Source organism: Callorhinus ursinus, unplaced genomic scaffold, assembly GCF_003265705.2.
Source record: "Callorhinus ursinus isolate GAN/ISIS: 27379988/994484 unplaced genomic scaffold, GSC_fseal_2.0 scaffold15, whole genome shotgun sequence".
NCBI classification, from domain to species: domain Eukaryota; kingdom Metazoa; phylum Chordata; class Mammalia; order Carnivora; family Otariidae; genus Callorhinus; species Callorhinus ursinus.
The window spans coordinates 12,116,487-12,144,467 of NW_027397077.1; the positions used below are offsets into that span (position 1 = coordinate 12,116,487).

At 36.2% G+C, this 27,981-nt stretch overlaps 1 protein-coding gene across 7 annotated transcripts in view; it reads right to left on the minus strand.

Annotated features, from left to right (window-relative positions):
- The window catches only part of ERC2 (ELKS/RAB6-interacting/CAST family member 2), a 985,383-nt gene that overhangs the window by 493,665 nt on the left and 463,737 nt on the right, over positions 1-27,981 (minus strand). For 5 of the 7 annotated variants that reach the window (XR_012380904.1, XR_012380905.1, XM_073901383.1 and 2 more), the window contains 4 exons: positions 21,564-21,704; positions 18,323-18,463; positions 14,294-14,329; positions 3,740-3,933 (listed from right to left, as the gene is read on the minus strand). Coding sequence is in view for 5 of the 7 variants with exons in the window: in XM_073901383.1 (XP_073757484.1) it covers positions 3,740-3,933; positions 14,294-14,329; positions 18,323-18,463; positions 21,564-21,704 (512 nt within the window). In the remaining 2 variants the exon portion in view is untranslated. The remainder of the gene's footprint in view (positions 1-3,739; positions 3,934-14,293; positions 14,330-18,322; positions 18,464-21,563; positions 21,705-27,981) is intronic. The other 2 variants (XM_073901384.1, XM_073901386.1) reach the window with 2 other exon arrangements.

Consider the following 27,981-nt stretch of genomic DNA (forward strand, 5'->3'; position numbering starts at 1 on the left):
ATTACATGAATGGTCACCTGACTGATACCATCCCGTGGCTGAGATGCAGAAACCTAGTGACAGCAGGTCTTGTTTGACAAGAGATCTGTTAACCTCTCTCTTTCCCCTAAGGCAGAATTAATTCTGAAACTCTAAATAAAACTCAGAGCCCTTGACAGGCACTGACACAGAAAGACCACATATTTCACTCCCTTTAACGTTTGATTACCTATCTGATCACATAGCAGACGTGGAATTTGATCACCAGTGATCAAATAAAGACGTCAGCCTGATTTGGACCAACTCTTAGGGGTATGCTTAAGGCCCTTCACCCAACTGGTGTCAAACTTCCCCAGAGTCCATTCGCATGCTGTCCAAGGCAGAAGCTCCCTGCTGAGCCATCAGCATCAAGTGCAAAAATTTATAGGAAAAACTGCACATGGGGACCACACTGGAGCAATATGCATTTTGAAAAGCAAAATCTTCAATGGCTAATGTAAAACATCATTCACGTGGAATTTAAGAGGTAAATGCATCCATATAAGTGCCAGGCATATGCTATTTGGAATGTATACATTGTGAAGAAAATAAAAAATGGGAAGATTAGCAGAGTAGAAAGCAAACAAGAATTGCCCTCTGAGAGAGAAGTAGGCCAGCATCAGTGCCATTTGAGTTATGCTATTCCTAACCCTGAACCTTTTACTGCACATGACTGAAGTTCTGGAATATTTTAGAACACTCGTTGCTTTTAAAAAGAAGTCTTTTCACTCTGGTAGGTCACATTACAGACCAGAGACCACAAATTTATTTCAAGTTCAATTTTTTGGTTTTCAAAATCACAAACTTAATTGCAAACACTCCTCCGTGACTCCAAAAGGGAGCTATATGTCACACTGCTAAGAAATCTTTAGTTCCCAACATTACGAGGTAGGAATTTTGTAGTTTAAGCCAGAAAATGGAGATATTGTCAAATTTGAAAAGGGCTGCCTGACAAACAAGGAAGATGTTTTGGTCAGGATACACATGGAGCCCAGCAGATACTGCTTCAGAAAGGCAGGCCAAGGTTGAGCTCTTCTTTTCCCAAGAAACTTCCCCTCTTACTTTCCACCGCCCCCCCTCAAAACCTCCTTTGGGGCCTGGGCTGGGGCTGGGTCTCAGACATTTCCCAGACTATGTTCTGCTGCTGGACCCAAGACACAGGCAGGCAGAGAACTGGGACAGACTCAAGTCTTACCACACGTTTTATGAATTACAGTGCCTGGGAGGCATCAGCTTTAAGGAAAGGCAAAGGCAGAGATAAAGAAAATGTGCAGAAAGTACATAAAGATAAATGCCTGTAAAATCACTGTTGTTTTAATGCATTCCATATTGAGGATATAAAAAATGTGAATATTCTCGATGATTTGATGGCACTAGTGTCCAGCTAAGACCTGTTTGTCCAACTGGATGACTATGCTATTTTTATGCAAATATTTATAGTAGCTGATCCTGATTTTTCAGTTACAGTTCTGGGGACCTGGGTTAGCAAAGAAAAATGCCTTCAAAATGTGGGCCACATCACTTTCTCTCATGAAAGCTAATAAAGATGAGACAGATCTCCTGTGGCCCAACGGCAATGCCTCTCTCTCTCTCTGCAGGCCATGTGACTGTTGAGTGCTACTGGACTAACTTCTTCCTTCTGGCTCATCGTTGGACAGGACTGTTCTCAGTCACTAACCTGTTAGACCTGGGTTCAAATTCTGACTTTGAATCTTACAAACTCTGAAAGCTTTAGGAAGTTACTTAATCCATATAAGTCATAGTTTTCTCATCTATAAAAATATACATAATCTATTACTGTTATTGTAATTGCTATTATTAATATTATCTAGAGCATAGGTAATATTACGCCCTTCAGAGGCTCACAGCTTCTCAGAACAGTAGACTAGGAATCAGGAAACATACACTGTAGTTTTGCCGAATTCTCACCACAGGACCAATCTCCAAGACGTAATTCAACCTTTCAGGGTCTTAGTTTTCTCACCAATAAAAGAGATGTGATGGTAACAGCCCTGTGATCTCACATTAGCTTTTTAAGAAAAATTTTGGTCCTAATATATAATTCCAAAGTAGACATGTAGACACATCTAAAATTAACAGTGTTTTTAAGAACCAGTAGACAGAACATTCCTGCATTTTAAAATTAAAACTAAGCCTTTAAGGATTTTAATTTGTATACTTATCTCGGGAAAAGAAATTCTTGATTTAATCACTAAAATTGGTCACACTGTATCAAAATCTGGTTACCATCAAATTAATACTAAGATTTTTAAGTGAAATATTAATTGATTTAGAGTTTGAATATATTAAATAGTATCCTTGAAAATGTTGAACATTTGAGAATTGACCTATCCATTTAATACACGGCCACTTAATATTGAGAATTTATGGGGCGCCTGGGTGGCTCAGTCGGTAAAGCATCTGCCTTCGGCTCAGGTCATGATCCCAGGGTCCTGAGATTGAGCCCCGCATCGGGCTCCCTGCTCAGCGGGAAGCCTGCTTCTCCCTTTCCCACTCCCCCTGCTTGTGTTCCTCGCTCGCTGTGTCTCTCTCTGCCAAATAAACAAATAAAATCTTAAAAAAAAAATACTGAGAATTTATTTGTTTTAGCATTCAACTATTCCTAATGATGTCACTATCCCACCAGGACTTGGCACCTGAAAAGTATGATACATTTTAAAAGATTGTTAGAGATTCACTTCTAACAAGATTTAAGGTCACAGAGCCGGCACAAAACAGAAGCAAAATTTGAACCCAGATCTTTCTGTCAGTACAGCTCATGATCTTTCCACAGGCCACAGAGAGCTATTCCGCATATGTCTTAAAGTCCTGTCGGGCCTCACAAGTGTCTTGATCAGAGCTGGCAAACATTCACTGATTTATTCAAAATTTGTTGATCTCTTCCATATGGACTGAATCTAAGAAAGACAAATTCTGCCTTACTGCCGAACCAATAAGAAATCCTCAGAGGTAATGGAGTTACGTTATTCAGAAATTCTTTCCTTATATGAAATATAGGAAAAAGCAGTGATAGAAAGCTTAATTTTTAGAGTCTATCTTATACATAAATGCAATATGGATATGATTTATCTGAAAATCTAAATACTCTGGAACCCTGATATAACTTTCTTTGTTTTTAGAGAGAATTTGCTATCAGGTAGGCCTGCTTTAGACCCTATTCAAACATATTTATTTAACAAATGCTGTAAGGTCCTCTTAAAAGATACATCCCAAGATGAATTTGTTGTGGTGTGCCAAAAAACACCCAAAGGATATGAGCTCCTTTCCCTTTCTCCTATCTTGAATGAATTGCCAAATATATTCTTTGCTTGAAACAAACCTAAACCACAAATGCTGTCTTTCATGGGAAAAACGAAAAAAAACAAAAAACAAAAAACTAAGCTTTCAAGTAGTCAGAGCCTCAATTTCTCACACACTTTGCTGGCACACATGCTAGATGAGGGACATCACTCAAGGAACTTGGCCATTACTTTCTTAAACACTTAAGAAGTACATAACCCCTCAAAAGATAAGCCAATTGCCTTCTTGAGTATCCCACAGAAACATAACATCATCCCTAACAGGTCCTGTCCCTCATACGTACCTCATTTCCAACTTGAAAATGAATGTGCATTCCAAATCCACTACAACCTGTGATGGGCAACTAAGCAATCCATGTTCACTCGCTGCTGACAATTCACAACATGACTGCAAAATTTACCTCTCAAGTTCTGCAATCTTCTTGTCCTTGTCATTCTTTTCATTCTCCACCTCCTTGAGGATCTCCAGCAACCGGTCAACTTCCGCTTGGGCCTTGCCACACTCATCACGGTAGTAAGATGCCTCTTTATCAAGTTGTTTTATTCGGTCTGCAAACTCGGGGTTCATCCTGGAGTCATCTTCAACATTATGAGCCTTCAACATTATATTTTTAAAGAATGTAGTTAAGACAACAATTTAGAACAATAGGTAGTGTAGTAACCAATGGCCCAGAAATTATCTTTGGGGAAAAAATAATAACCATCAAGAATTATGGGTATACTGTCAGTTAAAAGGCAAAATGGAAAATCACACATTTCAGCTACCTTAAAACAATGCTGATTTTAAATTTATTACAGTTTCACAGGAGAGTTTCTTTTATTGTTAATATTTTGTTGCATTAAATGTTACTACTTTGGGGTTTTCTTTTCCCCCACCAAAAATTGGGGGATGGGTAGGGGGAGACACCGTGATACCTTTATTCCTGATGCTTTGGCAAGCAGAACTAACACAATTCAACTCCTCACAGTTAAGGAGGTGATTCATACCAACAGCTTCCTTTTCCAGTAGAGAAACTGAGATAAAACAATATTAAATTATTTTTCCAAGAACCATTGAGGGTCTATGTAAAGCCAGGTAACATGTAAAAGACTGGTTGACTGATCACCGAACACCATGCCACTGAGAAATTTCAGCAGATGTAGGTTGAAAGAAAGACTTGCAAGTGAGGAAGGGCTTTCCAGCTAACAGTCATACCCATAAATTCTTGTTCTCTTTATTAAATTTAACCTGAACCAGGAGGAAGATGAGCTAATTCATGAACAAGCACACAGACGAGAATCTGCAAACACATGCATGGGTGGGTGGCAGCTTCTCACACAAGACCATACACAGGCAACAACACAGCAACAACACTGCAGAATAATTTGCAGCCAAAGTATTTGTGGTTTTGTGTGTCTGAAAGTGTGTTATGGCTTTTTTTTTCCCAAAAGAAACTTTTGGCTGAAATATTCTCAGACAGATGGAAATAACACTGCACTGCAATGTTTTGCCTACCCCTTGTTTCCCATTATTCCTAATTGACTTCTTCGAAGAGTAGGCAGGGAAAAAACAAGTAGTTTAACAACAGTGCACATTCAACAGAGAAAGTTCAGAGAAGTCATATATGTATGTATCTCCAAAATCCATGTGTGAAATCATACAATGTTAACAATTTATTAGGACTTAGGTTGTTCTGCTGTCTTGCTCTATAGAACAGATGTTCATTGTGTTTTTATATCTTTTTGTTTAATTTCAGGGAAAAAACAAGGCAAGCAAGCTACAGCTACTGTGGGGTTAAATGAATCATGCATGGTTAGAAAAATTAATACTAATAAGTACTACTGTTACAAGGTTGACAGTTTTTGCAATGATTTAGTTGAAAAAAATTAAAAAATTAGTATAAAAATAAATTTCTTATTTATGACAAAATAATCATTTTTAAAATAATATTCTTGCATGTAACATATTATTTAAGCATGAGGATAGGAGGAAAATAATTTGCTTTCATGTTCTTTAATCTAAGATTTCCTTATTCAAGAAATAAACTCAACTATGCAAAAAGAGCTTGGAGAAATTTATCAATTCAACACTACTATCAGGTACTGGTTTATTCCCTTTTACCAACATTTCTCAGAAAGCATTTATTTTTATTTACTTAGTATATCTATTAGATTTCATTCTAATAGATTAGTGAGCTTTTTTAGTATAATTAAAATAATCTGAAAGAGAATCCTGAGCTAATATGCCTTTAGAAGTTTATTCATCTAACAATTTTATTTTAAATTAATGAATATTTAAATTTGTTAATCTCCATTTTTAAAATGTAGAGTCGATATTCTACTTTAAAAGAAAATACTCCATATACCTATTTCTATTTGTGATAAGAATCAATTCATTACTCTTGTATCAGAAAAGCACTGAAAATATAGTTTTAAAAATTCCTAAGAAAAAGAAAACAAAATATTGATGTTAATTCTCTTCCACTTTTATGCCATATTACCATTATTTTATGGCAACTAAAAAGGTTTTTCATGACATTTTCTCAAACTACCTGAACAACAATATTAAGATCTTTAAAAAAAGAATTCATGAACTGAGCTAGAAACACACAAAACAAATATAAATATCCCTTGATTTCATGTTTCTGATTTGAGTTAAGATTCCTTTCTTGACTCTGATTTAAAGATTCACAAAGAGCTAGCAGTTCAGTTAGCCACTGTGCTTTATTTTGGTTGTTTTTATTCTTATGATTATTATTATCATTATTTTTAGCAAATGGGCACACAATTACTAGTTGTGGGACCTAGATTCTAAATCTAGCCCTGTGTCTTATGACTACTATGGGCAAAGGAGTTAGCCTCTCCAAGGACAGCAAAAGCTACCATATAACAAACACGGAGAAGGTATTATTTATTTGTGTTCTTATTATGAGTATTATTTTATGATATGCATCCCACCAATGGGGCTTGTTATACAGCTAAGTTAATAGGTCTATTTAGTTTCTCATCAAGATACTACATATGTCTTTAGAGAAGCCTCCCTGCTAGGCTTACAGAAAAAGCAGTCTACTAGTGAATGGGTATCTGAGCACATTCTTTATTTTAGCTCTGTGAAGAGAAGATAACCCAAGGCCAGCTTTCGGTACTGGGTGAAATTAGGTGGGTTGGTAGTCTTTTCAACCGAACAAATGAATATGGTGAAAGGACTCATAGGATGTTTAGAAGTACAGAAAGCCTAGGAAGACATGCCTGAATCTAGACCACTGTTGGCCTCATGTGATATTTAAGTTAGATCATGTTATTAAAACAGATCATAGCCAAGCTTACAGTTAGCCTGGTATCTCTTAGATAATACTAGTAGGTGCTAATGATTCTTCCTCTTAAAAGGAATAGGCAACCATAAGAATACCTTTGAGTTAAATACATCTCCATATCAATGATAGGTGCCAGAATTCTTCAAAGGGTTATGAAATAAAGGTGTAAATAGATACCATTTAAAAATTGTTAAGTCAATAAAAAGCTTTAAGAAAGAGTCATATAGAGATGGATGAGTAACAGTTGCTTCTGGGTCATCACTAGTGCCCATGTGAAGACTCAAGGGAGGAGAGTTTCACCTGACTGACAGCTGGTAAGTCCCCGATCCAACCCCAGTAGTGGGGGCAAAAGTCTCCACAGAATTTATCAAAGATATTGCAGGTAACCACCTCTATTCAGCTTGAATCATAACTTTTCAGAGGATGGGCTGAAATTGTTAACCAGTGTAGCATGAGAGTGTTATACTATGATCTACAAACATGAGGGTTATACTATACTAAAGAAATACAGGAGGAAGTTGAGCTTAGAAAGCAATGCTTCCTTCCAAGTTATAAGGCCAGAGCCTCCTCTAAAAATGAAGTGAAGGAAGCACTTTGTTAGCATTTAGCAATGTTCTTGCCTTTTCAAAATATAACATGGGTTCTTTAACCTGGAATGGTAGCTCCTGATGGGGATTAAAAGTAGATAACAGAATTGGACTTAATATATTTTAGACACTGCAGAAAAAAATAATATATATATATATTTGAATAATCATTATCTGAACAAATTCCTACCATGGCATTCTGACCCATTCAAGGTTTAAACTAAAAATACACAGCAATTATTTCTCCTTATGGATCTGTTGACTTGAAATTAGCTCCCCCAAAAGGTGGGGAAGTGACAGCCCATTTCATTCTAAGGCACATCAACTTTGTTCCCTCTTCATTAGTCAGGAATCTAACTCTTGAAAATGCAGACTGATGTGGATTTAATGGTTCTAGAAGCTACTTATTATAAAAATAGGGACGAACACTGTCACTTTCAAAGACATCCACCAGTCATTAAAACCAAAAAAATATGAATGAGCATTCTTTTCTTAAGGTAGAGATTTAATTTTGCTGATTAAGCCAGTCAGTTTATAGGCAAATCCAGGTATTTGGTTATGCCTTTAACATATTTCTGGTAACTTTTAGAGCAACTCTCAAGCATCCCACAGAAACACAGAAAATTGGGAAAAGAATATTTCAGAAATGTCCATATTGCATATTAGATCAGTAAGTTCTGAGAATCCCCCAATTATGTTTTCCTACATTTCCACATGTAAGGAAATTTCCCCACAAATGGGAATAATCAAAACAAACTTTGGAGCCTCACTGATGTGGGCAAGCCTTGGAATTTTGATGTGAACTGACTTTGAAAGCCTGAATCAAGCACAAAAGAGAAATCTGGCCATGACTTAGGACAAGTAGTATATAACAATGCCTAGTGGCTATTTTAATTATAGAATTTAGAACTATTTCAGGAAATAAGGCAAAGTTTCAGGTTAATATTGTATTTAAATTAAAGTTAAGAGCAAAAAGTGACTTAAGCCAAACCAGGGATTGATAGTATCAATATGAAAAATCACAAGTGTATTAATAATTCTCTTGTAAAGGTTGGATGTTGATTATTTTCAATAAAATTCTAGTTCATCATTCCAAGTGCCTAGAAAGGAAAGCATTAACTTTGGCCCAGAAACCTGCTGTGAAACTGGGCAGGGAATATTCAATTATAATATTATATAGCATTCTTTCTTTGAAATGGGGCCTAACAATTTAAAGAAGTCATTTCTTTCAAAATAAACAAATGATTAGTCATGATCATAAAGCACAAGCAGAACACTAACTAATGAGTCTGATGGTTTTTCTTCCCTGCTGCTTGTGGGTTTTAGCAATAATTTGTTAAATTTATACACAGTGAAAATATGATTCTTGATTGCAGCACTTTGGGGGGTTTAAACATTCTTTTCATATCTGAGCATCAGAACAGGGCATATAAACTACTTTAAACATTGTATTTTATTTCAATCTTCTAAAAGAAGTTCCAACCTTCACATAATTCTGAGCTATGAACAAACCTCACTTTTAAAAATAAAGGCTTTAAGGGTGATTATAGAACTTCAACATATTATAAAATTTACATTTTATTTTAAATCCAATTAATTAATTAATACCAAATATAAAAGTTGAGCCTAAATAGTACATTCAGAATCTAATAATGATGTATCTTTGAATCTTGCACTACTTAGTTCTAAAGGAAACTTCTTTTACAATACTAGCTAAGCCCATCCTGAATACTCACAATTTTCATATTATAACAACTACTCCAAAATGAAACTTTTCTCATAGATGGAACAAATATGATATTTTTAAATAAATGAACAGATGTTCAAAATGATTTTTCTTATAGTCACACATATGCAAAATTAAAAGAACCAACTGTTTTTAAGACTATTTAAACAAAAATACAATTATAATGTAATCCCTTTTAACTATGGAATTTCACAAAAGTAGAAAAGAACTGAAGTAATTATCTGGATGTTCTGAAATAAAACATGTGACTTCAAATCTTAAATTATTACAAATATTACTTGAGTTCTTTAGATATTGAAAGCCTGGAGCAAGTGTGAGGTGTATGCATGTGTTTGTACATGCTATGTGCATGCCGTGAATTATCTCTTAAATATTTGTAATTCTCCATTGTGTTGGGGGGACTAGTCTACGAGTGAATTAAATAATTTTCATAAATCGTCCTCAAAAATCACAAAAATAAACCGCTGTACCTAAACAGTGACTGTGAAAGCATTTATAATGCAGTCCACCATGTCCTTGGGATTGCAGAGTCCTATGACGACCTATAAGTCAGGAAGACCTCAATGAACATTAGTAAGACTTTTTTTCTCTCTCTACACTGGAAAAATGCTTGGTCTTTTTCTTATAAACTGTTACATAAAATATGAGCCCTGCAAAAGACGCGTTTGCAGAAAATATAGGATTTCAATGGATAGTGACCAGGCAAGGGGGGAAACTCACATGTGTGGAAGTACATCAGAGTGGTCTCAAGTGTACCCTGGCCAGTCACAAAGTTGTCCTCGGTGCCTCCAAATCAGTCATTTGCCTTGCAGCAACAAGGATATTATACAATGCACTAAACTTAGGAGCCAGAAGCTCTAAAGTTTTATTAAAAATTTTTAAGAGACCTCTGGATACCATCTCTGGGCATAATAACTACTAGGGCCACAGCAAAGAAGGTATTTGAGACTGATGAATAAACCATATTATTTGTCTGGAATTAAGAACTAAGGGAAGAAAAAGAATTCAACTGAAGATAACCTGCATAGTGTTTATAATGACAAGACAAAACTCCTCCAGGAGTAAAGACTGGTAGTTAAGCTGCAGAAAGGTTATTATTATAAGAAATAATCAGGATACAAAGACAAAATTTTAGATTCCTAAGAAATGGAATTACAGCATCACTTAGTACCTGGGTGACTAAAGTAAAAGTAAAAGAGTTTCAAAAGTAGGTTTATTTCTACTCCAGGAAAAAAATGTTCCCAGGAAAACTTCAAAGCTGAATCTTTATTTACTCTGATTTAGTTTAGATAAATGGACATAAATCTGACTGTAAAATGATCTTATTTAACAAAAACAATTAAGTTATAATTCAGCAAAATTTATAGGGTAGCCTTACTCAAAATAAACATACAATAATAAAAGAAATTTCCTACGTATCAATAACTGGCTAGAAAATAAAAGGAGAAATAGAGCATTCACCAAAAATTAATTTCACATAAATTTTAGTAGCTTAAAAATTATATATATAGATAGATATGCCTATCTATATATAGATATATAGTAATGATATATATATTATTAATTATATATAGATACTACATACTATATATAATAATGATATATATATACATATATATACCGTAATACTTAGAACTATTCTTGAAATATCACAGGACTATAATAGGAAAATGTCAAACCTTTACTGTAAAAGATCTATGTAATAAATAAAAGTTGTATCAAGTTCATGAATTAGAAGAAATAATATTGGAAAGATATCTTTCTAAAATTATTTTATAGGTTGAGTATAATTCAAATTAAAATCACCAACAGTTGTGCTTTTTAGTTCACAAGGTGATCCTTAAGTTTACTTGGAATAATAGAGAATTAAAGGCTAAGCACACAAAAACAAAATGAAATGAAAAGCAGAAAAAATTAGAGTGGAATTTGTTTCACTAGATACTTAAAAATATTATAAAGCCACAATAATTAAAATTCTGTCCCAACAAGCAACAGACATTGATAAAACTGAACAGCTCAGAAATTAAGACATTCATCCAGATGAGAACTTAGTATACACTGAAATAGTATGAAGAACAGTGGTTAAAGAATTATTTGATAAATGGTGCTGGGATAATTAGTTGATCATTTAAAAATACATAATGTTAAAACTTCACCTCTCAACATGAATCAAAATATACTAAAGACAGATAAAGGGGTTAAACTGATGTAAAAGTAACATTAAAAAGTTTTAAATGTAAGTGAGTGCCTATTCTTGAAATCAGAGAATGACTTCTAAGCCTAAAGAAAATGAGAAAATTCTAAAGGGAAACACAGGTCAAGAAACCTAAAAATAGTTATAGCTTTCTTTATTAAAAAAATTTAAATGAGGGGCACCTGGGTGGCTCAATCAGTTATGCATCTGCTTTTGGCTCAGGTCATGATCCCAGGGTCCTGGGACTGAGCCCTGAATCTGGCTCCCTACTTCTCCTTCTCTCTCTGTCCATCCCCTCTCAAATAAATAAAAAATCTTTTTAAAAAATTTAAATGAAATGAAATATTGCCACAAATCTGACAAAGTTTTTATATAAAGTATAGAATGATTCATACAAACCAATGAACAAAACGGTAAACTCAAAAACAAGTGCTTACATGACCAAAAGAAACAATTCAGAGAAGAAAAATACAAACAGCTAATAAATGTTTTAAAAACCTCAACCATTCTGGTGATTAAAGAAAATAAAGTTAAAATGACAAAAAAAAAAAAAATTCCACCTATGCATCTGTCCAAGTTATGAAAAAGGACACTTCTCAGTGTTGGTCAGGTTGTGGCAGAAAGGCTGCCTTTATCCAGTGCTGAAAGAAAAGTGTCATGGCAGAACTTCTCTAAAATGCAACACAGTAAGAACTATTGGGAGCTTTGAAAAATCACTGACCAGGTATTTATTCCATGACAGACACAGAAATGTGAGGAGATTAATATGGGAAGATGTTTTCCAGAGCATTATACATTGGCAAAAAAAAGGGGAGGGGAGATGAGCAACATTTGGGGAATGAGTAAATACAGTGAAATATCACATAAACAATAAGATAGTGTTTTGGAAGAATAGTTAGTTATTGGAGAAAATGCTGATGATATGTTATAAAAATAGAATATATAATTCCATAAACACTGACACAATTTGGTGAAAAGAAAATAAGAGTATTAAATGAGAAAAAGAAGAGAAGAAAGGAAAGAGATGGAAGAAAAAAGGGAAGAAAGGGGGAGAAAGGAAAGAGAGAGAAAGGGAGAAAGGAGAGGGTAAGAATAACAAAAAAGATGTCTGGGTAGGGAACCCCCCCAAATGCTCCTAGTGATTATCTTTGTGCCAGGAGACATCCTGTCATTTTATTTTGTCCTATACTTCCATACTTTTGCAAATTCTCCACTGTGACCATATGTTATTTTTATAATCAGAATAACATGATTATTTTTTTAAAGACTATTAAGGAAAGAAAATCCATCATACTGTATCCCTATCAGTCCAAAAAAGAACTGGACCCTGAGAATATCTGCACACAGGGAGAGTTAAAATAATGAGAGGCTGGCTATACTCCCAGGTTGCCAAACCAATGGGTTAGCTTAATTAATTCAAGGAAAAAAGTTTGTTTTTGCTTCCTAGAGACCCACCACTGTGGTTGAAAAGTCCAATAAGTGCCATATCATCAATATTTCTGGAAATGGTCTTAAAGTTAACAGAGCTATTTCTTTGGTCCTACCTATTCAGACAGGGATGCTAAAATCCTATCGTGGTTCTGGTAACTCCTTGCTGCTACAGGAAAAAAGCACTCCCCAGTTGTCCTGCACATACCCAAAATGTGATATACTTAGGTTTTCTTCCTGTCCCCAACTAGTAAATGTGAAACAATTTCACTGGGATTATTTTACATCTTTTAAAAATCATCTAAAGAAAATAGTCCTTTTTCCCAGGGTCAATTTTCAAGCTTAAAGGTATTCCAATCTTGTCTTTCTTCACCTACCCATTGTGTAGAGCCTGCTTATTAACACTCCCATTCAAGGGGGCGCCTGGGTGGCTCAGTGGGTTAAGCATTTGACTCTTGATTTCATCTCAGGTCATGATCTTGGGGTTGTGAGATCAGGCCCTGTGTCCAGCTCATGTGCTGGGCGTGGAGCCCACTTAGGATTCTCTCTCTCCCTCTGCCTCCCCTCCCCCAGAAAAACCCCTAAATAATAATAAATAACACTCCCAATCAAATGTTAAGGGATAGGAAATTTGAATTATTTTTCCTGCTCTGCTAAAAATCATATTTGGGGAAAGAGGTTAATAAAGATGCACCAATGGAAATTGAGAAATTCTGTTTGCAAAAATAAAATTTGTTTTAAAGAATGGAGGGTGGAGGTTGAATCTAATTAAATACACCCAAGCATCTTGTGTATCATGCTGTATGTATGTATTTTGGAATAGCAGCTTAACAAAAAGTTTTGGGCTGAATAGTTTCCTTTATCTATGCTATTCCATTTTCCCATGATGGGAATTCATAAATAGGAGGTAATTAGAATGCACAGATCACATCCGCCAAATGATAAATTCTGGTCACCTTTAGGTAATATTTCACCCAGTTAAGCCAGTTGAGTTGACAAAACAAAAAGGTCTTTCTTCTTTAATAACTTAAAGAAACAAATAAATTGCTTCATATAAATGCACACCTGTCATTAGGATAAAAAAATCAGTGGTGGCATCTGGGCCACTCGTTTTACATTTATTTTTACTAGTTACCTGTTTTGTGTACCATTAAGCTATAATCAGAATTGTTACTATCTGTTATTAGGAGGCTATATTTTAGTTCGTCCTCAGCCAAATGACATGTTTTTAACTCTTACAAAACCCACAATAATGTTAGGCATTTACCATTCTCAGAGAGCATAGCCCTATTTTTAAATCTAACCTTATTTTAACTTCTGTCATTTGAATGTAATTTACATCGACTTGCTTGCTATTTTACAAATGCTATCCCTTTTCACATAGGTAACTCTGAGTTAGAAGGAACTAAGAAAGAGTTCCATGAGCCTAGATCTGCAGCTGACCTCCACTTCTCTATAGCCTTAAAGTTGAAGTTAAGACGGAGGTAATATCAGAGCTGGCAATGTTTTAAGTTCTTAATTTTTAAATTTCACATTCAAAAGAAATGGCAGTGGCCTTTGCACAGGTCATTTCTTTTGACAGAACGGAAATGGGAAGAGACTCATATATATTTTTGAAACCTCCCCAGTATGGCACACCGTGACATGTGATCAATGGATCCTCATGCTTTGATATGTTACAGCGGGAACTTTCAGAAATGACTTACTGGATTGTACATCTGATTGAACAACTGCTCAGCTTGCTACATTGCAAAGTTGGGGAGGCATTGAAGCACAGACAGGGAAAGAAGGAAAGATCCAGAAAAACAGCATTAGCTCAACAAATCCAGTGCATTTGCACAGACAAACTGGTTGTTCAAAAAGAAGAAATTTCAGTTTCTAAACATTCCACAGTGAAAGTGAGAGGCTCTAGGGAAATAGAAATGTTGACTTTGGCTCCTAAAAAAGAATAGCTGGAATAAGAAATTTAAGGTTTGTGTTACTTTCCCTTTCTCAAGTTAAATAACCCATGAAATAAAGAAAGCTGTCCACTTTTGATGATACATGAAGTGCTGGCCTCTAGCAATGAATCAGAAGAAGTACTTTTGGCCAAGCCTGCAATTTATTACCTGAACTTCAAAGATGGTAATAATAAAAGATTAATTAAATCTTATCATTGAATTTATAGCTCTTCTTTTATATTAACACAAGCCTGAAGTTTCTATTCAGTCTAATTTTAGGAAAATATAGATCAGCAAACAGCAGGTTAGCAATAGCAAAATATCAGTAAGCAAAACATTACAGGATTAACAGTAAACGGGAGAAGAAAAAAATTAAGTCATCAGGAAGAATAAAGGGAACCAAAATACAGTATTATCCATTGCCCATTACCAGCTTCTACTGTTAGTTCATAATTAATAAAAATGTAATTTTTAGTGACTATCCTGTAATGTTCCAAGTGCTTCAGAATTTTTAAAGCTCTCCAGTCTATTTTGTGTAGAAGATTTAAATTTTTGTGGATTTAAATGTACTGAGTATTATCTTAAATATCACTCTCGGGTTCTATCTCTTTGGGGCTCAACGTCAAGTTATAGAAGGTGAAATACTGTAGGAACTTTCACTTTGCTTGAAGCTAAGACATGTTCCTTTAAAGAGCCTGAATTTTTCATTTGTTCAACTTTGATGAAGTAAATGATAATTTTACTATGGTTAAAAAAAACCCACTCTCCTCAAAGATGGTATTAATTGGAAAATTACCAAATCATAACATTTTGATTTGTTGCTTCTCAATTGATTTCTAGCTAGATAAGGTAAAATTATTTCTACATATTGAACACCATATACTCTTCTGAAAGACAAAATTATCCACATATCACTAATGAGGTTCTTCTCAACCCCTGGGTGTCTACTTAAGATTAATGAATGCAGTAATTTGTAAAGCACACTCATAACTCGTTGTTGTGCATTGTGGTTACTATCATTTTATCAACCTCATTAATAACAGGAAAACTTTCCTCACACATGAATATTTGATGGCATTGTTTTTAAGATGTGGGATGCAATGTATAAGGAACAGTTCCTTTTCTGCCTATAACCGTTTTTCATCATGAAGTATTTGGAGACTTAAATTAACAGTGCATAAAGGGTTAAAAGTAACTAGGCATGTGAATGTTCTCCACAAACTTTTATGTAAAAACTCACCTTACCAATGTCAAGAATTGTTCATAAGACAAAAATAAATTTAAATCACAATTTAGATCCCATTGTCACTGGCAAACAAGGTTTCTGTTCAGCTAAACACATCTACGATGTGTATATTTTATTGTAAAATTACATGGACGCTCACAAATCTTGTGCAAAATTCCATTGGGAATTCATGGTTTATTTATGACATAATAAAACTATTATGTTTTCAGCTTTCATTTAGTAACCCTTTATATTTTATTCACAAGTCACATACCCTTTTATTTAAAAGGGGGCCCAGACACTCCTTAAGCTTTTATAGCTGCTTATTTTTCCATGAGTAAATGATGTGTTTATATGTATATTCACATACTGTTGGCTTATATTTTCAAATATTTCATGTAGATCTCAATTCTTTTTAAGGTGATGGGTACTTGAGGTTTTTACGGAACTATTTATTACCAGAAATTAAAGACTACTAGAAAAAGTATTTTAAACTTTTGAATTTAGTCGATGCTAGAGAGCCAAAAATAACAAAATAGCATCTGCAGGTTAGGTATGAAAATATTTAAATTATAATTACCTTATTTAATTTCACTGTACTATGCATTTAGGAGATAATATAAGCAAACATTATTTATATACTTAGAAATAAGTTATCTTTTCATAAATTAAATAGGTCCTTACAGCAAGACAACCATATTTGTTACTTTAATCCTGGTGATGTGGCAGAATGTTAAAACATTGTCAAGAATAATGCTAAAATGTTTACAGGATTTGCTCTGTGAATTTCAGCACAGAATGTCTACCTGAGAGTTTAAGGAAACCACATGCTCTGAGTGATTCTTTGGGCAAATGAGAGCTACGTTGAAAGAAACTAAATTGAAATGCATAAACATTCAGTTATTAAACTAGTCAAGTTATATACATGGAAACTAAGTGTCAATATGGGAAACTCCTCCTTTTAATTACTAGAGGGTTTCAAATTCCATAGGTGACTTACACTAAAAGGGAGTATGTCGAGTATGTATCTGCAGAAATAATATATGTTGTGTCCTCAGCTCCACAATGGCTATGCAGAGTTGATGAAGGTATCTTCTTTCATGGGCAGGTCTATTTGAGGTCCTTCTTCAGGACTCAGCACAATGCAATTGATGTAAGCTAATGTAAAGCGAGTCAATGAAGTTCTTACACAGTTATCTTAGAGTTGCCTTGTGATCACAAAACTGTTCATTAAATTAAAAGTACCTTTCCTAATAAGTTCATTTCTTGATATGTATAACATATTACAGAATACATTCAGATATGTGTCAAGAATGTATTATCATACACCCAATACATAAATAGCCAAGTCAATTGCCACTTAAGCACCCTCAAATGGGCAATTTAAATTCTTCTATTTATTGTTCGAGATTTCTGCTTAACTAGATATCGCTGGAAAAAAGTGAGACACTGAGTGGATTGGAAAGTAGATTCTTCAATACAGAGATTTTCTTGCTGTTTTGCTGTAGAGGGGTTTGATCTCTATCTTTTTCAGTAGAGACTTTACTAGTGTGAAATTTCTCAGGCTAGTTTCCTAGAATTCCGTGAACAGAGTATAATCACATTTCGGTTATATATTGCCTCATACAAAATAGTATAATCAATTTTTAAATATTCAGAAAAATTTCTCCACAGATATATGATGCTTTAACATCCCTATCATCCACATCATATATTTTCATAACTTTAGCAAATAAATCCCCATTCCAGTGTGCTATAAATTATACATAGTCAAATTTTATTATATGCTTTGCTTGATTATTTAGATTCTTATCACCTCTTTTGAATTAAGTTTATAAGTTGTCAAAGGGAAACAAAATGCTTAAACTCATAAAGTTATGAGTTTTATGTGAACAATGAGTGCAGACGTACCAAACAACACAGGGAAAAAGTCAAAGGAATGATGCATGACTGGAAATGTACTCCACAAAAATGTCCAGTTCAGAGAAAACATGTTAATGCTGCAATATAAAGATCCTGTTTTCTTTTCCAAAGCCTTCTACATTCAACAAGCTTTCTAAGATATGAAAGTCATTTTTGGTTAAGTACCAAGAGTCATCCCACAGATATTCTAGGGACTTTGACATATTTGGATGGACTCCTAGAAATTTAATATTGTCGGGTAAACTTTTACAAAGTTCCCCATACAAAAATTGACCTACTTCTGAAAGTAGTATAAATTTATCAACATATAAAGGGGTCCCCAGATTCTTTGATTTGTTATAAACATTTTCACTTTTTTTTTATAGTTGAGATTTACCCAGAGAGCAACAGCTTATTTTTTTTAATATTTTTTTACTTCCACTACTATTTTCATCTATTTTTCAAGTTTTGTTTCAGACAGGAAACCTAAGATATTTTTTCAGGTTCACTGGCCAATTTGATGCAGACTTCATAAGTTAAGAGTGTCTAATTCTCTTATCAGCAGACAGCAAAAGATAAAGAGTTTGTTTCTTTGCAGAATATCTCTTCCATTTCCATTTTATAAATTCATTGTAAAATGAGCATTTTTTTCCTTGGACTTCACTTACCTTTTTTAACTGTGCTTCCAATTTGCTACATTCTTCTTTCTTTTGTTCAATGGCTATTTCTAGAGATTTTAATTTGGAGTCCCTTTTCAGTCCTGCTGAGGCTAATGAAGATGCATGTTCCTTGAGGTCAATTAAACTAGACTGAAAGGAAAGAACACTAGTAAGTAAAACACTGCAATTTCTACTAGTCTTCAATTTGAATAAAGTGATTCTCTGCATAGTAATAAAGTGTGCATTAGACAGAAAGGGTAAATATAGTCTTACTAAGGTAACAATAGCCGGCTCTGGCCAGGAAATTAAAATTGGCCAGCTTACAGAACGGAGCAGGATCTAATTGCAGTAGAATCAAATGTGACCAAATGGTGTGGTCAGTAAATGTATGTTTCACGTCTCAAAGTCATGCTAATGATGTAAGTCCCAAGGTGGTCTTTACATGTCATGGCAAAACAGACACCCTGAACCTTCCATTTACATTTATTGCTGTCAAGTCGTGCAGACTCTAAGACAAATAGAAAGAAAATACTAACTTTAATGCTTTTCCCCCCACAAAGGGCAAATCAAATATAAAAGAAGCATCCTGTTTTTATCAAATTCTATTTCCTTAACAGAAAAATAACCAATGGTTTTAAAAATACGTTCTATAGAATCAAAGATAAAATTATTTTAAAATTTAGAGTAGACTTTACATCCCAGTCCTTTGTAAATTCAAATTCAACAGATATAATGAATCTCCCCAACTTAGAAATGGGTTACCTAAATTGTTCCACTCATCAATCATGACCAGAAACCAAGAGCTCCCCTGGACAGTATGAATTTCAAAAAGCAAGAAGTAAATATGTGCATATATCATGGAACATAACTTTGCTTAGCTAGGAAGGCAATGTCTATTACCAAACATGAAATTATTAGCAGCATCTAACAATGTAACTAAAATATTCAGGTATTACCCAAAATCAGACTTTGTGAGTTTCCTTTATATCCATTTGCAGCACCTAAAAAGACACTAAGCACACAGTGGCCACTCAGTAAATGATTTTACCTAATGTTTTGTGTCTGGGCTACTTCCTGGGCCCTGGAATAACTTGTTGAATGAGATAACACCACCATCACTCAGAAAATTACCCACCTCCTAACAGCCCTCTGAAGGACAAGTAGCCACTCTCATTTTTCAAGTCAAGAAACTGAGGCTCACATGAACTGTCTTCTCCAAGGTTCCTGACCCATTAAAGGAAGACACAGGTCTCAAACCCAGGACTCTGATTCCAATTTCAATGTTCCTTATCATACCACTCCCACAGAAATAATAAAGGACCTTGCAATCTAGGCATTTTGTCATGACAAAGGTGATTATCACCCAAACTAAATTATAAGCTGACAACAATTATATGTTGTTTCTCTTTATACATTCTAAATTGCCAGTTCTGATAGCTTTATGTGTCAACGTGGCTAGGCTATATAGTGCCCAGTTATTCAATCAAACATTAATCTAGGTGTTGCAATGGAGGTAATCTGTAGCTATGACTAACACCTATCGTCAGTTGATTTTAAGTAAAGGATGTTATTCTCCAAATCTGGGTGGGCCTGATCCTATCAGTTGAAAGGCCTTAAGAGCAGGACCGAGATTTCCCTGAAAAGAAAGAAATCAACCTGTGGATTGCTGTGCCAGGTCCTGACTGGAGTGTTTCCAGCCTGACGTTCCTGATGGCCTACCCTATGAATTTCAGACTTGCCTAGCCACCCCCTATAACTATGTAAGCCAATTCCTTGCAATAAATTTCTTAATACAGTTCTATTTTTCTGGTAGAACCTTGACTGACACACCCATACCAGCGGCAGGCACATTACTATACAGGAACAATAAATGTTTGCTGAAATGCCTGTCTGAAATCATACAATGTAGGCATTGTTTACAAAATTATTTTCATATAAAGCTATGCTCCACAATGTCATCAAGATCTCTTTTCAATTATAAGTATATATATATATATTAATTTTAAGGTGCAAATCCATAAATAACACTTGCAATCAGTTATTGAAATTGCAAATGAGGTCAAAGCTTCCATGCCTTCTGTCACATACCAACTACAGTAATTACAGATCCCCCAAATCAGATTTAGCAGTGAAATAGTAGGAAGAGAATTTACGTTCTTTATTTTCATATCAAAGAAATAATCTCCTCTGTAAAACAAAACAAAACAAAACAAAAATACTAGTGTGCTTACATTTTAGGGAATATGCATTTTGTTTCTATTACTCATCAATTCTCCCACTCTTGCATTCCTCATTTAGAGAGTACTTTAATTTGTATAGAATTACCAAAACCCAAGGGCAGGGGTAATAATCTGGGGCTGAAAAGTGAACAACTATGCAGTGATATAGCCCAGTAAGAGGAAAGAATCTGTAACAGCCCTAAAGGAGATGGGTATTTTCTGTGGACAAAAATAAGTATGAAGGGGCCAATTGTGGACAACGGCACACATGTCAGAGTTTTGGAGCCTCAACAAAATGACATGCAATGCTGCTTTTCAAACTTCTCCATCAATGGATCCCTAAGTAAACTAAAGGAGTTATAGGTATCTCTCAGAGTGTGGGGAGTTTAGCTCAACCCATTCTCTCCATAACCCCCAAGCAAAAAATTCCTTTAAAGTATATTGTTTTACTTAAAAAATGCAGGTAGGATTTGTATTCTGCATCCATGTTCGCTCTAGCATGAAAATAATGTTTTAAATTATTTACCATAATGTAAAATCAGTATTCCAGAAGAAGAGCCACATTTAACCTATACTTTGTGTAAAGCATGGTACCTTATCCCCTAACCTGGAAGTATTCCATGATCCACTTAAGCAACACAAATGAATATAAAGAAACCAACACAAGGACTGGCATATAACAGGCCCCCAATAAGGGGAGATATTATTACTATTGATATTGTTGTTATCCCAAGGAAAGGTCATGGAATACTGAAAAAATACAGAATCCTCTTAGCCACAAAAATGTGGTAAGACATCAAGAAAACTTTCAAGGAGCTATATTGTATGCAGTTAGAGTAGAGACGAGGGCATAGGGCAACTTGATGAAGGGAGTTACACTAAATATTTTCCTTTGAACGCAGACAGCTTTGCCAAGGAATGGTAACTATGTCCCCAAAGCCTTCACACAGCCCCTCAAACTCACTCTCTAGTCTCTTGAGGCTCCTCTGAATAGGACTATCAGCATGGTTCATTTGTTTCTCCAGACTCACCTCTTTTTCAGTCAGTTCAGCTTGTAAAGCATTGACCTTCTCTTTCAGATCTTTGTTCTCTTTCCGGAAAGATTCTATCTCTTCTAGTCTTTCCCGATCATCTCTCTCCCGCTGTTCTTTCAAACGCTCAATTATTCTCTCCTGTGAGGCAATTATCAAGAAAGAAGTGAGAAACCGAGCAGAGGAGGCAGAAGACAGAGGAGTAGAGGACCTAAATTTCATCTGGTCCCAGGAATTCAGCTGGATAGGGATCAAACCATTCTGAACACCTACGAACTCAACAGTAGATCGAAGAAAAGAATAGCAGCAACTCTCTGAACAGAAAAGCGACCACTTTCTGGAAGGTAGGACGTGTGGAGAAGTGAATCCAGGTAATATTCAGGAGGATACACGGGAGGGGGAGGGGGCCTCCGTCAGCTGCTACTGTTAAGTGATAAAGCAGCGGAGCACAAAATCAAACTATTAGAAGTCGGCTCTGCCAACGGACGTCGCTCCAGTGGCTAAGCGGGGGGTGGAACCCTCGCAGGACAGTGTGGTCTCAGGACCCTCGGGGTCACGGAAAGACCAGGGGTGCCTGAGTGCGGCAGAGCTCCCAGGTATTGGAGTGGGGAAGCAGGCTGCAGAGACAGAGCCGAGGAGTGGGCTCTCAGCTCAAGGTTGCCATAAACTGTGATCTGCGGCATAGTCGGGCCACTGCTCCTCCAGCTGGGACCCAACAAGCGGCAGATCCGGGGAGACTCCCCTTCCTCCCCCGGGAGGAGCAGTGTGGGAGCACACCGCAGGGATCTGCTGGGTTTGGAGACTCCGAACGGGGACGTGTAGGAGAGATAGAAATGCTCCGTCACAGGCTGGGGGAGCACGGAGTGCGGCCGGAGACCGGGGACACGGGAGTGACTGACTGCTCTTCTTTGGGGGCGCACTGAGGAGCGGGGCCCGAGTTCTTGGTTCCTATAGGGTGGAGATTGGGAGACCGTCATTTTCACTCTCATCCTCCATGCTGTACAGAAAGCTTGCAGAGAACAAAAGCTCCCGAGAGCAAACCCGAGCAGATTACTTAGCCCGGACCCAGCGAGGGTGGGACAATTCTGCCTCCAGCAAAGACAATTTAGACTCACTGTGACAAGCCCCTCCCCCAGAAGATCACAGCAAGCTCAGCCACCCAAGACCAAGTTTACCGATTAATGAGAAGAGCAGAACTCCAGCACTAGGGAAATACAACACATAGAATTCATCGCTTTTTTCCCCCTGATTCGTCTTTCAAAGTCAATTTTTTTAATTTTCTTTTTTCTTTTTCTTTCTCTTTTTTTTTAAGATTTTATTTATTTATTTGACAGAGAGAGAGAGACACAGCAAGAGAGGGAACACAAGCAGAGGGGAGGGGGAGAGGGAGAATCAGGCTTCCCGCTGAGCAGGGAGCCCAATGTGGGGAACAATCCCAGGACCCTGGGATCATGACCTGAACCGAAGACAGACGCTTAACGACTGAGCAACCGAGGCGACCCTCTTTTTTTTTTTTTTTATTTTTTTTTTTCCCTTTCTTCCAACATCTTATCAATCGCTTTTTAAAAAAATCTTTTTTATTTTTCATTTTTAGAGTCATATTCTATCCCTTCATAGTACTTAACCTTATTTTTAGCATATATATAAGTTGTTCTCTCTTTAAAATTGTGGGATACAGTTTCTTCTAACGGACCAAAATATACCCTAAATTTCTAGTGTATGGCTTTGTTCTAGTCTCCTGCCTGATCACATTCTCTCCCTTTTTTTCTTAACTTCTCTTTCTTTTTTCAACCAACTTCTTCTCTTATCAATTCCTTTTACAAAACCTTTTATAATTTTCATCTTTATAGTCATACTCCATCCCTTCATCGTATTTGCCCTTATTTTTGTACATTATAAGCTTTTCTTTCTTTTAAAATTTTAAGAGGCAGTTTCTTCTAACAGACCAAAATACACCTAAAACCTACTGTGTGGCACTGATCTATTACCAGCCTGATCATATTTGATCATATTCTTTTTCTTTTAATCTTTTTCTTTTTCTTTTTTCTTTTTTCGTTCTTTCCCTCCCTCCCCCACCCCCCGATTCAGGTCTCTTCTGATTTCTTTGCTATATATTTCTGTGGGGACATTGTTACCCTGTTAGCATTTTGTTCTCTCATTCATCTGTTCTCCTCTGGACAAAATGACAAGACGGAAAAACTCACCTCAAAAAAAAAAAAAAAGAGGCAATACCGACTGCCAGGGACATAATCAATACTGACATTAGTAACATGTGGGACCTAGAGTTCAGAATGCCGATTTTAAAGATACTAGCTGGGATTGAAAAAAGCATGGAAGATGTTAGAGAAACCTTCTCTGGAGAAATAAAAGAACTAAAATCTAACCAAGGCGAAATCAAAAAGGCTATTAATGAGGTGCAATCAAAAATGGAGGCTCTAACTGCTAGGATAAATGAGGCAGAAGAGAGAATTAGTGATATAGAAGTCCAAATGATGGAAAATAAAGAAGCGAGAAAAAGAGAGATAAACAACTACTGGATCACGAGGGCAGAATTCAAGAGTTAAGTGATACCATAAGACGAAATAATATTAGAATAATTGGGATCCCAGAAGAAGAAGAAGGAGAGAGAGGGCAGAAGGTATATTGGAGCAAATTATAGCAGAGAACTTCCCTAATGTGGGGAAGGAAACAGGCATCAAAATCCAGGAGGCACAGAGAACTCCCCTCAAAATCAATAAAAATAGGTCAACACCCCAATATCTAATAGTAAAACTTACAAGTCCCAGAGACAAAAAGAAAATTCTGAAAGCAGCTCAGGACAAGAGGTCTAATCCCTACAATGGTAGAAACATTAGATTGGCAACAGACCTATCCACAGAGACCTGGAAGGCCAGAAGGGACTGGCATGATATATTCAGAGCACTAAATGAGAAAAATATGCAGCCAAGAATCCAGCTAGGCTATCATTGAAAATAGAGGGCGAGATAAAAAGCTTCCAAGACAAACAAAAACTAAAGGAATTTCCAAACACGAAAACAGCCCTACAAGAAATATTGAAAGGGGTCCTCCAAGCAAAGAGAGAGCCTAAAAGTAACATAGACCAGAAAGGAACAGGGAGAATATACAGTAACAGCAACCATACAGGCAATACAACAGCATTAAATTCATATCTTTCAATAGTTAACCTGAATGTAAATGGGCTAATGCCCCAATCAAAAGACACAGGCTATCAGATTGGATAAAAAAGCAATACCCATCGATATGCTGTCTGCAAGAGACTCATTTTAGACCCAAAGACACCTCCAGATTAAAAGTGAGGGGGTGGAAAACCATTTACCATGCCAATGGACACCAAAAGAAAGCTGGGGTGGCAATCCTTATATCAGACAAATTCGATTTTAAAACAAAGACTATAATAAGAGATGAGGAAGGACACTATATCCTACTTAGAGGGTCTATCCAACAAGAAGATCTAACAATTGTAAATATCTATGCCTCGAACATGGGAGCAGCCAATTATATAAGGCAATTAATAACAAAAGCAAAGAAACACATTGACAACAATACAGTAATAGTGGGGGACTTTAACATCTCCCTCACTGAAATGGACAGATCATCTAAGCAAAAAATCAACAAGGAAATAAAGACTTTAACGGACACACTGGACCAAACAGACTTCACAGATAAGATATATTCAGAACATTCCACCCCAAAGCAACAGAATACACATTCTTCCCTAGTGCCCATGGAACATTCTCCAGAACAGATCACATCCTAGGCCATAAATCATGTCTCAACTGGTACCAAAAGACTGGGATCATTCCCTGCATATTTTGGGACCACAATGCTTTGAAACTAGAACTCAATCACAAAAAGAAAGTCAGAGAGAACTCAAATACATGGAGGCCAAAGAGCATCCTACTAAAGAATGAATGGGTCAACAAGGAAATTAAAGAAGAATTAAAAAAATTCATGGAAACAAATGAAAATGAAAATACAACTGTTCAAAATCTTTGGGATGCAGCAAAGGCAGTCCTAAGAGGAAAGTATATAGCAATACAAGCCTTTCTCAAGAAACAAGAAAGGTTTCAAATACACAACCTAATCCTACACCTACAGGAGCTGGAGAAAGAACAGCAAATAAAGCCTAAACCCAGCAGGAGAAGAGAAATAATAAAGATCAGAGCAGAAAGCAATGAACTAGAAACCAAAAGAACAGTAGAACAGATCAACAAAACCAGCAACTGGTTCTTTGAAAGAATTAACAAGATTGATAAACCCCTGGCCAGACTTATCAAAAAAAAAGGGGACTGACCCAAATAAATAAGATCATGAGTGAAAGAGGAGAGATCACAACCAACACCAAAGAAATACAAACAATTATAAGAACATCTTATGAGCAACTCTATGCCAGCAAATTAGATCATCGGGAAGAAATGGATGCATTCCTAGAGATGTATAAACTACCAAAACTGAACCAGGAAGATACAGAAAACCTGAACAAACCTATAATCACTAAGGAAATTGAAGCAGTCATCAAAAATCTCCCAAAAAACAAAGCCCAGGGCCAGAAGGCTTCCCAGTGGAATTCTACCCAACATTTAAAGAAGAATTAATACCTATTCTTCTGAAACTGTTCCAAAATATAGATATGGAAGGAAAACTTCCAAATTCATTTTATGAGGCCACCATTACCTTGATCCCAAAACCAGACAAAGACCCCGTCAAAAAGGAGAATTACAGACCAATATCCCTGATGCACATGGATATAAAAACTCTCACCAAAATACTAGCAAATAGGATCCAACAGTATATTAAAAGGATTATTCACCACAACCAAGTGGAATTTATTCCTGGGCTGCAAGGTTGGTTCAACATCCGCAAATCAATCAATATGATACAATACATTAATAACAGAAAGAACGAGAGCCATAGGATCCTCTCAATAGATGTAGAAAAAGCATTTGACAAAGTACAGCATCCTTTCTTGATCAAAACTCTTCAGAGTATAGGGAGAGAGGGTAGATACCTCAAGATCATAAAAGCCGTCTATGAAACACCCACAGCGAATATGATTCTCAATGGGGAAAAACTGAGAGCTTTCCCCCTAAGGTCAGGAACATGACAGGGATGTCCACTATCACCACTGCTAGTCAACATACTATTAGAAGTCCTAGCCACAGCAATCAGACAACAAAAAGAAATAAAAGGCATCTGAATCAGCAAAGAAGAAGTCAAACTCTCACTCTTTGCAGATGATAGGTTACTTTACGTGGAAAACCCAAAAGACTCCACCACAACACTGCTAGAACTCCTACAGGAATTCAGTAAAGTGGCAGGATATAAAATCAATGCACAGAAATCAGTGGCATCCCTATACACCAAAAACAAGAGAAGAGAAATTAAGGAGTTGATCCCATTTACAACTGCACCCAAAACCATAAGATACTTAGGAATAAATCTATCCAAAGAGGCAAAGAATCCATACTCAGAAAACTATAAAATACTCATGAAAGAAATTGAGGAATACAGAAAGAAATGGAAAAACATTCCATACTCATGGGTTGGAAGAACAAATATGGTGAAGATGTCAATGCTACCTAGAGCAATCTACACATTCAATGCAATCCCTATCAAAACACCATGCACTTTTTTCAAAGAAATGGAACAAATAAATCTAAAATTTGTATGGAACCAGAAAAGACCCCGAATAGCCAGAGGAATGTTGAAAAAGAAAAGCAAAGCTGGTGGCATCACAATTCCGGACTCCCAGCTCTATTACAAAGTTGTCATCATCAAGACAGTATGGTACTGGCACAAAAACAGACACATAGATCAATGGAACAGAATCGAGAGCCCAGAAATGGACCCTCAACTCTATGGTCAACTACGCTTCGACAAAGCAGGAAGGAATGTCCAATGGAAAAAAGACAGTCTCTTCAACAAATGGTGTTGGGAAAATTGGACAGCCACATGCAGAAGAATGAAACTGGACCATGTCCTTACACCACACACAAAAATAGACTCCAAATGGTTGAAAGACCTAAACGTGAGACAGGAGTCCATCAAAATCCTAAAGGAGAACACAGGCAGGAACCTCTTCGACCTCAGCCACAGCAACTTCTTCCTAGAAACATCGCCAAAGGCAAGGGAAGCAAGGGCAAAAATGAACTATTGGGACTTCATCAAGATCTTTTGCACAGCAAAAGAAACAGTCCACAAAACCAAAAGACAACCGACAGAATGGGAGAAGATATTTGAAATGACATATCAGATAAAGGGCCAGTATCCAAAATCTATAAAGAACTTATCAAACTCAACACCCAAAAAACAAATAATCCAATCAAGAAATGGGCAGAAGACATGAACAGACATTTTTCCAAAGAAGACATCCAAATGGCCAACAGACACATGAAAA